General features: G+C 37.6%; 1 protein-coding gene across 15 annotated transcripts in view; it reads right to left on the bottom strand.

Annotated features, from left to right (window-relative positions):
* Window positions 1–14,314, bottom strand: part of LOC126295497 (zinc finger protein ZFP2-like) — a 242,273-nt gene extending 227,959 nt beyond the window's left edge. For 7 of the 15 annotated variants that reach the window (XM_049988076.1, XM_049988074.1, XM_049988073.1 and 4 more), the window contains exon 1: window positions 13,852–14,041. In XM_049988076.1, coding sequence (XP_049844033.1) covers window positions 13,852–13,875 — 24 coding nt within the window. In that variant the 5' untranslated portion in view covers window positions 13,876–14,041. The other 8 variants (XM_049988071.1, XM_049988063.1, XM_049988065.1 and 5 more) reach the window with 7 other exon arrangements.
* Between the last annotated feature and the right edge of the window lie 233 nt (window positions 14,315–14,547).

Below are 14,547 nucleotides of genomic sequence, written 5' to 3' on the forward strand. Positions count from 1 at the left end.
TCCAGTGAAAGCAAGCAAACCCCAATGTTTGAACCTTCCTTAATACGTGGGAACAGCAACTAGGAAGCTCTCGTTTTCAGATTCTATACAACCTTTGGCCCTGAATCATAAAAATACAGTGGGGCAGCATGTAAAACACTTTGTGAACCAGTATAATGCATCAAAGTATCCCAAAAAAAGTATCAAAAAAGATGTTATATTTTTTAGCCTTCTCTGAAGTCGGATATCTCTAGAGAAAAGACACAAATCTAACAACAACTTGACAAGATCTTAACCTGGGGCAGGACTCTATTAGTACATCTTCCTGCCTAAGCACTTGTTGTTGATCATACTCAATTAGAAATGTGGTGCCAAACATAAAACTGCATAAAGTGAGCCAAGTTCGGCTGCAAAAAACTTCAGAAGTTGTTCTTTCCAGCAACACTGGAAACAGCACACTTTTCTCCACTAGAAATGTCCTGTTGTTTCTTAAGAGAGGATTCAGCAAAGGGATGAAAAGTTAGGTTGTACTGCAACAAAAATCATTGCAAGATGCTACAGCTTGTCAAATGCACAGTGTCAAATCGAGTATCATTTGTGGTCGGCAAACTGATGCCGATTTACAACTAACCGTGAACTATATAATTTTCTTCTAAAGACATCCCTCTATGCAGCCATTGGGCAATAGTTTAATCTGATATTGTGGAATTCATATATGATTTCTATATACATATTGTCCAGGAAAGAGGTATTTTGTCTCAATTGCAAGTCCTAATGGAACAAAAACAGAAATTCCTATTGCTTGTACATTTGGAAGAGTTGTTCTTTCAATACTTAAAAGAAAACACAGAGCTAGAAACTTGGTTTTCTAAATTTAAGGAGTTACAACCAAAATGGAGCATTACCACTGGAACATCTGGGATACCTTCAGTATGCATTTGCGCAAACCGTCAAAATGTGAATCTAATGTTTAACACAAGCCCTATTGACACTGACTGCAAAGTCCGTCCTGCCAAGATTGTCTGCAGTTTAGGTTTGAAGGATTACATGCTACAGCAATGTGAAAACTGCCCAGGAAGAACAGAATTAGGCCTACAAAAATATTCAACAGAAGCTTTTAAAATTGTGACAATTCAAACAATGGACCCATACTGATTGTGATGCACTGGAGACAAAGCGGTTGTCTATTGATGAATTTAGTGAAAATTTGATTGCCAACGCTTTCTAGTCATCAAGACATTGCAAAACACCAGACTTGTCACCTGAAGAAAATCAAAGAAATTTTTAAGCTCGGCGAATTAGTTATTCTAATGCATTTTGCAGAAAATTATTCTTTTCTTTCATCATACATTATGCTGGGTATCACTGGAACAACAGTCAAGCAACACTGCATCAGTTCGTTGTATACTATAAAGTTGAAGTAGTACAACGTATCAGCAATCATAACCATCCATACATTTCTGGCCAGATTGAAAGGAAGTAGTACACATTCACTATTTTAGTGATGGTTCCACTGCTCAAAATAAGAATTTTAAAAATGTTATCAGCCTGTGCTACTATGAAAAGGACTATGCTATAACTGTTGAATGCATATTTTTTTTTTCCCCCACACAAGCCCCATTAAAAGTTGTGCGATTGAACTGGTGGAATTGTTAAATGCTAAATGCTTAGCAGCCTCAGCAGGCCTGCATCAAACTACAGACGATCAAATTTTAACGCCAGAAGATTTATTCAAATTTTGTGACCAACAAGTACAAGAAATCAAGTTAATTTTTGTTACAAGCCAAGAAATAGAAGACAAAAGAAAGCTACAAGAAGAACAATTTGCACATGGCCACACCTTGGATAAAGTGTTTTTTGCCAATGGATTTGAACCACTTTCAATTTAGCCTGGTTTCAAGTGATACAACTTTTTTTTGGCTTCACTTTATCAGTCAACTGACTCCAATGTGGCTTTCATGTCCGTTTTGTGCCTTATTTGTGGCCAATACATTGCCTGCATATATGACAATGGCTAGTAGATTGGTAACATATGTGAAGTTGATTATGAAGAACAAGTAAACAAGTCTCTGGTCAAATTCGTGCACCTTTTGGCCCAGCAAGCTCATTCTATTGGCCTGTAAGATAAGATGAATTCAGTATAATTTTACAGAAGCCATATCTAACAGAAAACTTTAATTCCATGAAACAGTAATTTTAAGCACCGGCTTGGGAACCAACGTGAAGAGACCCACATATCGGTTTGGTAACCAGTGCACAAAACTGAGGCTTTAGAACCTTGATGAAGAAACCAGCAAATGCAGCAATCTATATGTAACAGAATAAGCAATGTTTGATAACAACAGTACACCCCTCTTGCCTTTGCAACCATACAGGGTCATTACCAGGATAGGTACAGAAACTGACTCAACTAATTGAGTCATCAAATTTCTATGCTTTTCAGGTCTAATTGGAACACCAGAATTAATCTACCAGTTGTCATTCTTGCTTGTCTTGAAGTTATGGGTTCAGCAACCCGTGCCGTGTTGTAATCTTAGTATATTACGCCTGACTTTTGTTCAAGTTGAAACTCATATTTGGTTCCTTTGCTGAGCTTACTCCAAGATCCATTAGGATGTTTCCAGTGCATAAAATTGTGCCCTTTCCAATGGTACTGGAAAGAATTTCTGGAATGATCCTTTTCCAATATTTACATCTGAACTTGCCTCATGTATTGTAATTTTAAATACAACACCATGTTTGTGACTGAGTACAACTGAAAATAATTGACTATGCTAACAGAATCATGTCGCAGGCTTTGTCAACAAATGTGCCAAGTTACAGTTCTTTTGCATTGTTTCCTTGCTTAGATATCAGTCCCCAAAGGGTGTAAAAAATTCTGTGCAACATTCTCTGCAGGTTATTTGGACCATTTTCATGCATTATGCTACCTTACAAAATGCATTAAATTCTGTCACACTGCATTTTCTAATTCACAGCCGAAAGTTGCCCAAGACCTGAAAGTAAGTGTTCCCTACTTGCTTTTGTCTTGTAATAAAAGAGCTTCAAACACTGGCTTGTTCATTTTCATGGACATTAGTCAAAAATCAATCCAAATAAAAGGCTATTGTGTCTCATATACTTAAGGTGATGATTTAAAATTTTACACAGGCTCATTTCCAGGATAGGTCTACATGCACAGCAAATTTCAGGAAAATTGAAGCTCAAGGAGTGGTGGCCTATGATTATTTGAGACAAAATGACCATCATGAAAAATATCAATATATGCATACACCTCCCCCCATGAGCCATGGACCTTGCCGTTGGTGGGGAGGCTTGCGTGCCTCAGCGGTACAGATGGCCGTACCGTAGGTGCAACCACAACGGAGGGGTATCTGTTGAGAGGCCAGACAAACGTGTGGTTCCTGAAGAGGGGCAGCAGCCTTTTCAGTAGTTGCAGGGGCAACAGTCTGGATGATTGACTGATCTGGCCTTGCAACATTAACCAAAACGACCTTGCTGTGCTGGTACTGCGAACGGCTGAAAGCAAGGGTAAACTACAGCCGTAATCTTTCCTAAGGGCATGCAGCTTTACTGTATGATTAAATGACGATGTCGTCCTCTTGGGTAAAATATTCCGGAGGTAAAATAGTCCCCCATTCGGATCTCCGGGCGGGGAATACCCAAGAGGACGTCGATATCAGGAGAAAGAAAACTGGCGTTCTACGGATCGGAGCGTGGAATGTCAGATCCCTTAATCGGGCAGGTAGGTTAGAAAATTTAAAAAGGGAAATGGATAGGTTAAAGTTAGATATAGTGGGAATTAGTGAAGTTCGGTGGCAGGAGGAACAAGACTTCTGGTCAGGTGACTACAGGGTTATAAACACAAAATCAATTAGGGGTAATGCAGGGGTAGGTTTAATAATGAATAAAAAAATAGGAGTCCGGGTAAGCTACTACAAACAGCATAGTGAACGCATTATTGTGGCCAAGATAAACACAAAGCCCACGCCTACTACAGTAGTACAAGTTTATATGCCAACTAGCTCTGCAGATGATGAAGAAATTGAAGAAATGTACGATGAAATAAAAGAAATTGTTCAGATAGTGAAGGGAGACGAAAATTTAATAGTAATGGGTGACTGGAATTCGAGTGTAGGAAAAGGGAGAGAAGGAAACATAGTAGGTGAATATGGATTGGGGCTAAGAAATGAAAGAGGAAGCCGCCTAGTAGAATTTTGCTCAGAGCACAACTTAATCATAGCTAACACTTGGTTTAAGAATCATGAAAGAAGGTTGTATACATGGAAGAACCCTGGAGATACTAAAAGGTATCAAATAGATTATATAATGGTAAGACAGAGATTTAGGAACCAGGTTTTAAGTTGTAAGACATTTCCAGGGGCAGATGTGGATTCGGACCACAATCTATTGGTTATGACCTGTAGATTAAAACTGAAGAAACTGCAAAAATGTGGGAAATTAAGGAGATGGGACCTGGATAAACTGAAAGAACCAGAGGTTGTACAGAGTTTCAGGGAGAGCATAAGGGGACAATTGACAGGAATAGGGGAAAGAAATACAGTATAAGAAGAATGGGTAGCTCTGAGGGATGAAGTAGTGAAGGCAGCAGAGGATAAAGTAGGTAAAAAGACGAGGGCTGCTAGAAATCCTTGGGTAACAGAAGAAATATTGAATTTAATTGATGAAAGGAGAAAATATAAAAATGCAGTAAATGAAGCAGGCAAAAAGGAAAACAAATGTCTAAAAAATGAGATCGACAGGAAGTGCAAAATGGCTAAGCAGGGATGGCTAGAGGACAAATGTAAGGATGTAGAGGCCTATCTCACTAGGGGTAAGATAGATACTGCCTACAGGAAAATTAAAGAGACCTTTGGAGAAAAGAGAGCCACTTGTATGAATATCAAGAGCTCAGATGGAAACCCAGTTCTAAGCAAAGAAGGGAAGGCGGAAAGGTGGAAGGAGTATATAGAAGGTTTATACAAGGGCGATGTACTTGAGTACAATATTAAGGAAATGGAAGAGGATGAAGATGAAGACGAAATGGGAGTTACGATACTGCGTGAAGAGTTTGACAGAGCACTGAAAGACCTGAGTCGAAACAAGGCCCCGGGAGTAGACAACATTCCATTAGAACTACTGACGGCCTTGGGAGAGCCAGCCATGACAAAACTCTACCATCTGGTGAGCAAGCTTTATGAAACAGGCGAAATACCCTCAAGACTTCAAGAACAATATAATAATTCCAATCCCAAAGAAAGCAGGTGTTGACAGATGTGAAAATTACCGAACTATCAGTTTAATAAGTCACGGCTGCAAAATACTAACACGAATTCTTTACAGACGAATGGAAAAACTGGTAGAAGCGGACCTTGCGGAAGATCAGTTTGGATTCCCCAGAAATGTTGGAACACCTGAGGCAATACTAACCTTACGACTTATCTTAGAAGAAAGATTAAGAAAAGGCAAACCTACGTTTCTAGCATTTGTAGACGTAGAGAAAGCTTTTGACAATGTTGACTGGAATACTCTCTTTCAAATTCTAAGGGTGGCAGGGGTAAAATACAGGGAGCATAAGGCTATTTACAATTTGTACAGAAACCAGATGGCAGTTATAAGAGTCGAGGGACATGAAAGGGAAGCAGTGGTTGGGAAGGGAGTGAGACAGGGTTGTAGCCTCTCCCCGATGTTATTCAATCTGTATGTTGAACAAGCAGTAAAGGAAACAAAAGAAAAATTTGGAGTAGGTATTAAAATTCACGGAGAAGAAATAAAAACTTTGAGGTTCGCCGATGACATTGTAAATCTGACAGAGACAGCAAAGGACTTGGAAGAGCAGTTGAACGGAATGGACAGTGTCTTAAAAGGAGGGTATAAAATGAACATCAACAAAAGCAAAACGAGGATAATGGAATGTAGTCAAATTAAATCGGGTGATGCTGAGGGAATTAGATTAGGAAATGAGACACTTAAAGTAGTAAAGGAGTTTTGCTATTTAGGGAGTAAAATAACTGATAATGGTCGAAGTAGAGAGGATATAAAATGTAGAACGGCAATGGCAAGGAAAGTGTTTCTGAAGAAGAGAAATTTGTTAACATCGAGTATAGATTTAATGGTCAGGAAGTCGTTTCTGAAAGTATTTGTATGGAGTGTAGCCATGTATGGAAGTGAAACATGGACGATAAATAGTTTGGACAAGAAGAGAATAGAAGCTTTCGAAATGTGGTGCTACAGAAGAATGCTGAAGATTAGATGGGTAGATCACATAACTAATGAGAAAGTATTGAATCGGATTGGGGAGAAGAGAAGTTTGTGGCACAACTTGACCAGAAGAAGGGATCGGTTGGTAGGACATGTTCTGAGGCATCAAGGGATCACAAATTTAGCATTGGAGGGCAGCGTGGAGGGTAAAAATCGTAGAGGGAGACCAAGAGATGAATACACTAAGCAGATTCAGAAGGATGTAGGTAGCTGTAGGTACTGGGAGATGAAGAAGCTTGCACAGGATAGAGTAGCATGGAGAGCTGCATCAAACCAGTCTCAGGACTGAAGACTACAACAACAACAACATGCATACACTCCTTTGTAACACTACATTACATTAATACATGTTCCAGAGATCACGAATATGACAATGCATGATGATGTGGAATGAGTTAGTTTAACGTAAGTTTTCATTACACAATATTTATTTATTTTTACAGCTACTACTACATATCTAAAAATTCATCTATTGAGCAAAAGGAGTTGTCATCCATGAATTCTTTAAATTTGTTTTTAAATGTTGGTTGGCTATCAGATTTTGAATGCTATTTGGCAAAAGACCAAAGATTTTTGTGGCAGCATAACTCACCCCTTTCTGTGCCAAGGTCAGATTTATTTTTGAAGTGGGATGGGTTACTAATAACAAATTTCATTAGTAACATATGTATTGCAATGGTACTGTGAATATACCATGTTCCTTAAATAAATGTCTGCAAGGTGATTTTTGGGTGAGCTCCAGGTATTATTCTGATTACATGATTTTGTGCAATGAATGTTTTTTTTCTCTTAATGATGAATTACACCAAAATATGATGCCATATAAAAGCAGAGGATGGAAATAAGCACAGTAGGTGAATTTACTGATAAGTTTATTACTAAAATTTGCAGTAACTCTAACAGCATAAGCAGCTGAACTTAACTGTTTCAGCAGATCAACATGTTTCTTCCAATTAAATTTCTCATCAATGCACGGGCCCAGAAACTAGGAATATTCTGCCTTAGCAACAGACTTCTAGTGAAAGTCTATATTTATCGATGGTGTCAAGGTCTTTACTGCACACAACTGTATATGCTCAAAATTTAGTGAGTGCACACTTGCAGAGAACAGCTTAACAATTTTCTGAAAGACATTATTTCCTCTGTTGGGTGTGATTACTATACTTGTATCATCAGCAAAAAGAACTAGCTAGGTATCTTCATGCATATAGTGTGGCAAATCATTAATGCGTATTAAGAACTATAAGGGACTCAATTAGATGAGTCTGCTGATTTTTGCAGACTATCTGTACTGTTATTTCAACCTTCTGCCTTCTTCCAGTTAAATATGAATTAAGCCATCTGTGTACTGCCCCTCTCACACCACAATACTTAAGCTTACCTAAAAGAATTTCATAATTCACAGTCAGAAGCCTCCGAGAGATCACAAAATGTCCCAATGGTTGATGTTGGGTTATTCACAGTGTTTAATATTTGAGCAGTGGAAATGTATATTTGATCAGTGAAAGCATATACCGTGTATCGTATTCTGTTGAAAATACTTGCTGAAAAACAAACTGACATTTTGTTAGTACTACTCTTGAATACATTACTTTTTCAAGTATTTTGCATAACTATTAAAAGTGAGATATGGCAGTAGTTGTTAGCATCAGACCTACCCCCTTTTCTACGCAATGGTTTAACAATAGCATTTTTAGTCTACCTGGAAAACTGTCCTGTTTCAGTTGTTCACTACATATGTGGCTGAGAATCATCCTTATCTGTTGGGAACAAGCTTTTAGTACTCTGTTGGAAACACCAATTCAATGTGAGCTTTCACATTTTGAGTAAATTTATTATGGCGTAATCCCTATCACTTCAGGCAGGGGGAGGGGGGGGGGGGGGGGGGGGAGGGGGCCTCCCTTCAAGCCTCAAATGTTACGGAATTTAGCAAATGTTAAAATCCATGAGTAAGTAAGAAACATATTTTTTTGTTTTCTTCAAAAAAATTCCTGCCCCAAGATACAGGCCTCCAAAGATGATAATGCAAACACCATTTTCAAAATGTGAATTACGGTTTTTTTTTTAATATTGTATCTCAGTACCAGTTCTAGATATTTTGTTAGAGGTTTTTTTTTATTTGAAAGACAACTGCTTTATGATTACATTGGTATTCTCCGTTTGGACACATCTATCAAAATTCTTTTATTGTCGCCTTTTGAATTTTCTTTATAGTTCACACAATTTTTTTTTATTCAAAAATGTCAATCCAGAAAAGTTATATTTTTTCTCTGTTGTTAGTACCACGTAGTACTATGTTCTCTGTACAAGAGAGATTCCACTTTTAAGTTGGACAGGTTTTTTCTTTTAAATAATAATGTCTTTTTTGTTTACTTTCAAGGACAATGTATGTCTTCACTGAAGTAAGAAATTATTACTAATTTCTATGTTACAATGTTTATTACCATTGTCTTTTATGCAGTTATTTCTTACACTTTGTTGTAGTTTGTCAGTTTCTTTGTTGTGGCTGTTCATTGCAGGTTTCTGTATTGTAGTTGTTCAGTGCTAACTTGTTTACTGAAGAGGCTTCTAAGAAATCGGACCATCCAGTGAGTTCTGTGTTTTCATGTGCAAGTTGCCAGTTGACACAGTTGCAGTGTGTTTTGTGAAAAGGAATGTTTGGAAGGTCTTCTGACTGGGGCCACAGCAGATTCAAGCGGAATATTTGGATATCCATAAAAGAGTGATACATAAAAACAAAAAAACCGATTTTGTTCTTCAAGATGAAGATGTTTCCAGTGACGACTTATATGTGTTCCAAATGTTTCGACAGAATAACAACAATGATAGTATCTGAACAAGGTAAAGCCTCCCATGGTGTAGATGATGCAGATTTTGCATCAGTAGAGGAAGAATTAAATAGCCTGAATCAGTCAACTACACAGGTAGGTGTCAGTCCTGATAAATCATGGTCAGTGAAGTCGAGTCATAAGCTCTATGCATCAAGAAAGTGCAGAGAAATTACTAAAGCTGTGGATGAATACACTACAGCAAAACTAACCACACTATGCAAAGTACAAATTTCCATCTTCAGAAGAAAATGAACCAAAGCACTGTTGCCAGCACTTTTTCACAAATATCAATTCAGCTGCTGAATGTTGTGCATCCTACTGTGAAAAGGTGCAAGTTTTAAGTATTATTCCAGAGATATTTTCAAAGAAAACATATATGAACCACATTCCATCAAACAGGGTGGTGGCAGGGAGCGGGGAGGGGCTATGGGGGCTATAGCCCCCCCCCCCCTCCAATGGAGTATCATATTATATTAGATAAAATGACTTCAGAAATCTGCGAATATATTCCTCCAACAGATTTAATCATTTTTTTAATATAATTATGTAACAATATAGGCTGCAATGTATTTCAAACACATTTTAACAAAAGAATAAGAGTGGCAAAATTTACTATCTAAACCTATAAATATCATTTAACTTATAATGGGCATCTCATTATTTATTAATACGCATTTTTTACCTGTAACTCCAAAAAAGTTACCAAAAACTACTCTACGCAACACCAAATTTTAGCAATTTATCGATGGAGGACACTAACTTGACTTTTGTTAAGTGCCCCCCCCCCCGACCGACTACTAGAATCACCCTTGATATCAAAGTACATGGTAGACAAATAACGAAATGTGAGATCTATAAAAAGAGTCTTTGGGAACCAGACCCCTATTATGGTCATCCTGTAGAAGCAACTGTACAACTTCACATATTGGAAGATCAAAATTTTATGCTAGCTACGATCTGAATGGGTAGTTCCACACCCACCAACAGATGTGTGTTTATGTGTGATCTGTGCAAATTTTGAACTTTGTGTGGTAACTTTGAAGAACTTACTGGAGCACTTGACATATGACACCTTGGTTGAACGAGCGAAGTTATTAGTAGCCTGTGACGTAAAGCAAGATACTTGTTTGTTCCGAGAATGTGGTGACTGCCCTGGAAAGGGAGGAATGTCTTTACAGACAATTGGTCTGGTAGATGTAGCAGATAACACTGCAGAAATTATATATGGAACATGGGACCAAAATAAACTAATTAAAAAAACTGTTGCCTTTGACAGTTTCATTGATGAACTTGGTAAATGGTCAGTGAAAGCAGTAACACACCAGCATCCGAAGAAACTGTAACAACAACAAATTGCAGAAGTGAAACAGTGTGTAGAGGTTGAAGGACAATTTTTAGTGCTTCACTGTGATTTTCCTGAGAACTGGTCTGTAATTCTCCCACAAGAAAGGAAAAGGATATCATTGGAGTAATGACTAGGATTCAATTTTTACAGGAGTGACTTATTTTCAAAACAAGACCACAAATGTTGCAGTTATAAGTGATGACACAGGCCACGACTCAGCACATGCTTTGCTATCAATGCGCAAAATTCTTCAACTGCAAACAGGCGCATCATTATTTCTTGTGGTGCTCCTCGTCATTTTAAAAATCGTTACCAACTGTTTGAATTAAGTCGCTTTTCCCAACTGACTGGGTATACAGTGCTACTGGTCATGGGAAGGCACCTTGTGATGGTCGGGAGGCCTGCTGAAGCACCGTGCTACAAAACAGTCTTTCCAGACCAAATACAGCTGTGATTCAGAATGCTGAGGATTTTACTGTGAAAGCATTCAGAAGAGACATTTTTTGGCTCAGTGATGGGCCAACTTATATTACACACACTTTGAAGAGCAAGAAAGAAGAAATTTCATTCGTTTGGCCAACACCTCAGAAACAGCAGGATAATATTCAGATTCATAATCTGAGAAGGGGAATGTTTGTGCCATGTGTGTATGACTTACTAGTAGACTGCACTGATTATAGACACCAGTTATGAGTTAAACGAAACTTTTGTGACCTTTATGCTACCACACAGACCAGCTGCTGGACATAGGTTTCCAGCTGAAAGACAGCAACAATTCCACCACTGATCACTTCCTGTTCACAATGTTTTGAAGACTGTAAGTGTTCCAGTTCCTATTGGTTCAATAGGAAAGCATCACTCTATCTCAAAGGAAGATATTGAAGCATTGGAACACATTTTTAGTTCATTGACTGGCTAATTTCAGTACAAAACGGAGTGCACATAAGTTGTGTAAATTCAAACCTTTAATTCTTTGGACCTTTCACATACATTTTGGAACCAATTAAAATGCTTGGAAAATGAGTCTCTTACTCATCTTTTAAAACTAAAATTTTGTTAAATAAGGCCAGGTTTTGATTTTTGTGAGAATGTTATGTGGTAATGTAGTAATAAAACAGGTTTTATGTATGGCAAACATTTCAATTGTTTATAAAATCTGTTCAAACTAAAAGTGGAAGCTCTCCTTTTCAGGGTATGTAGAACTATATGGTATTAATGAACAGAAATAAAAATCAAAATTTTATGGATTGGCATTTTTGGGAAAAAAAATCCATAAATTATGAAGAAGTTCAGAACAATATAGTAAAAGCACTTTGACAGATAATTCAAAATGAAGGATTTCTTTGTAATCATGAAGCAATTATCTTTCACCTAGAACTGTTCCAGTGATACAGCATTTAAAAAAAAAAAATCCAAAATTTACATCTTCAAAATGGTATGTGCAGTGTCATCTTTGGAGGTGCATCACAGAGCATTTTTTTAAAAAAAGAAAAATAGTAGGTGTTCCTTAAGACCTTCATTTTAACATATGCTGTAAACAATAACATATGAGACTACGAAGGTAAGATTTTTTCCTACTCTGCCCGAATTGATACGGACTCTGCCTTATTTTCTTAATTTCAGTAGGACAAATTTTATCAAATTGCACAGGCATTATCTCTCCCACACACATCCTTGCATTTTTCTGATGAATAACTGGATCCTATTTTCCCTGCAACATTTAAAAACGAATATTAAAAATATTGTCAACTTCTGACTTAACAAACTTTTCATTGAGTTTGATAAAAATACAGTCTTCCAGTGTTCTAAATTGCCCTGCTTCCCTTTCAACAACATACCAAATTGTTTCAATTTTATTATCAGAGTTGCTAATCTCAATCTCAGACATAATGTGCATACTCCTGGAATTATTAATAACTTTTCTTATACAGTGCAGACGTGTTTTGTAATGTTTGACTGTTCCTGGATCATTACTCCTAGCTGTAAAATACATTTTGCTTTTGTGTTTACCTATTTTTAACCCTTCAGAAAGTCCGGGCTTTTTAGATGTTTCACTGTTTTCTTAAGGAAACAGTTCCCAAATACACTCACAAGGGTATCATGAAATAGGTCAGTTTTTTACATTAGCATCAGGTTCCCTATGCACCTCATCCCAGTCCAACTGTTTTAACCATTCCCTAAAATTTGCATCTGATAAATCGTTAACAGAACACATTATTTTGGAGTACTGTTTCCATTACTATATGAAGCAATGTCATATTGTATTTAGCTGTGCATTATGATCAGACAGACCATTCTTCAGAGGGAAAGTTTTATATTTGATCAAATTTATCTTGATCAGTGTGCTGCTTTCCTGTACCACCCAAGTGGGAAAATAAAAAACAGCTGAAAATGTCCCAGCTTTACTTTAAGCTCACATGCAAATTCCTCTTTATGTTGCTCTACGTGAAATCTTCGAGTTTCGAAATTTTTCACACAATGATAAATTTTAAAATATATGGCAACTCCTCCTCTCTCCATGGTGTCTCGTCTTACATGTGCCAAAAGTTTTCCTCCTACATTTACCTCTCCCATATCTGTGACTATATGATGTTCGGGCAGAAACGGTACATGTATTCCACCCTCTGTTTCTAAATCTTCTAAACAAACAAGAAGCTCGCCCACTTTTTTTTAATACCCTTATATTCTGATGCAATACACTAACATTTTTTACTGTGCTTTTATAAGAATCTTGTAATATTTTAACATATCTACTACCAGCCTGACTGAACTTCTCATTAAGCTTAACTTTTTGTGTTGAAACAGAGGGGAACTACTAGCATTTTTCGTGGCTTGTTAACGATATATCTATGCAATATGCAACAAAATACTCGTCTGATGTGTGTCCAGCATGTAATGTAAGTTTCCTAAATTTACCTTTCAATTTTTATGACGAAGAGTGCGTTTAAGAATGTTTCGAATGTAACCTTTATTTGGCATTGATATTCGCCACCTCTCAACCAAAATACCAACTTTCAACCTAAGCTATACGCATCGGGCAACGGTTGTAATCAGTGCGTCCCCCACAACCCACATTTAAAGAGAAGAGGGTTTCAACGCCACACACCCGGGGAGTTATCCAAGCCTTATCACTTGAATGGACTTCAATTCACAGCCATTGTTTGTTCCAACTGACAAACAGAAAAACTCTCACTACCTTCCTAACCTCTCACACACATAGATACATTTATAGTAGTTGTTTATTCACAAATAAACTCGTTTAATGTGTGCGCCTGCAGGTAGAATAGCAACACGAGAACTGAATAGATCGCCGCCGTTAAGTGGAAACGCCGCTGATCAAGCCAAAACGGTCTCTTTTTCCATCGGTAACTATATGGGTACATTTCTATGGGGTCATATATTACTTCTGGTTTTGAAATAGTAAACAACACTAACATCGCATAAACTTTTCCTCTTCATTTATTTCCTCTGGAGTATTAGCGACGATTTACCGGAAATCACAAGACGAATATTCGCAACTTCGCGCTCTTTCCCAAGTTGTCAACGCAAATCACAACAGGAGAATATTCGCAACTTCGCGCTCTTTCCGGAGTTGTCGACTGCTAACTTGTATCAATACGGTTCGACTCACTTCCTTAATTTCCTAGGCTTTTACAAAATGGCGGCCACCTCTGCGATGAGAGTTAAGTCCTATGAGCTGATTGGTTGCAGAAAATGACGTTAGTATTCGTAATTCTACAGGATCGAAAGAAAATTTTAGGAAAAAGATAATGGTGCACGGACGTGTAGAAATGCTTGTAGAGCTACTCAAGTCACCTCCCAAAGACGTGAAGAAATCTGTGCTCGCTGCTCATAGCGAATAGTGGACAACTGTACACAATGGTATTAAAATACCCTCTTCTGTGTGATTGTTCACGTTCTATCGTTTTTAAGACTTAATTTCATTCCAGAGAGTGACATAAGATCCACTCCCAGCAATCTCACACCCAGAAGGTAGTGTTGTGACTAACCAGCTTCCTCTCAGGTCCCATTTTTACAATGTGAAATATTTCTTTCGGTAGTTGTGTAAGTTCTGTAACCCTTGCGGTCTTCAACGAGAGAAATAGGAATTAAATAACAGCATCCTCATTT

The sequence above is a fragment of the Schistocerca gregaria genome, chromosome 11 (genome assembly GCF_023897955.1).
Source record: "Schistocerca gregaria isolate iqSchGreg1 chromosome 11, iqSchGreg1.2, whole genome shotgun sequence".
NCBI classification, from domain to species: Eukaryota; Metazoa; Arthropoda; class Insecta; order Orthoptera; family Acrididae; genus Schistocerca; species Schistocerca gregaria.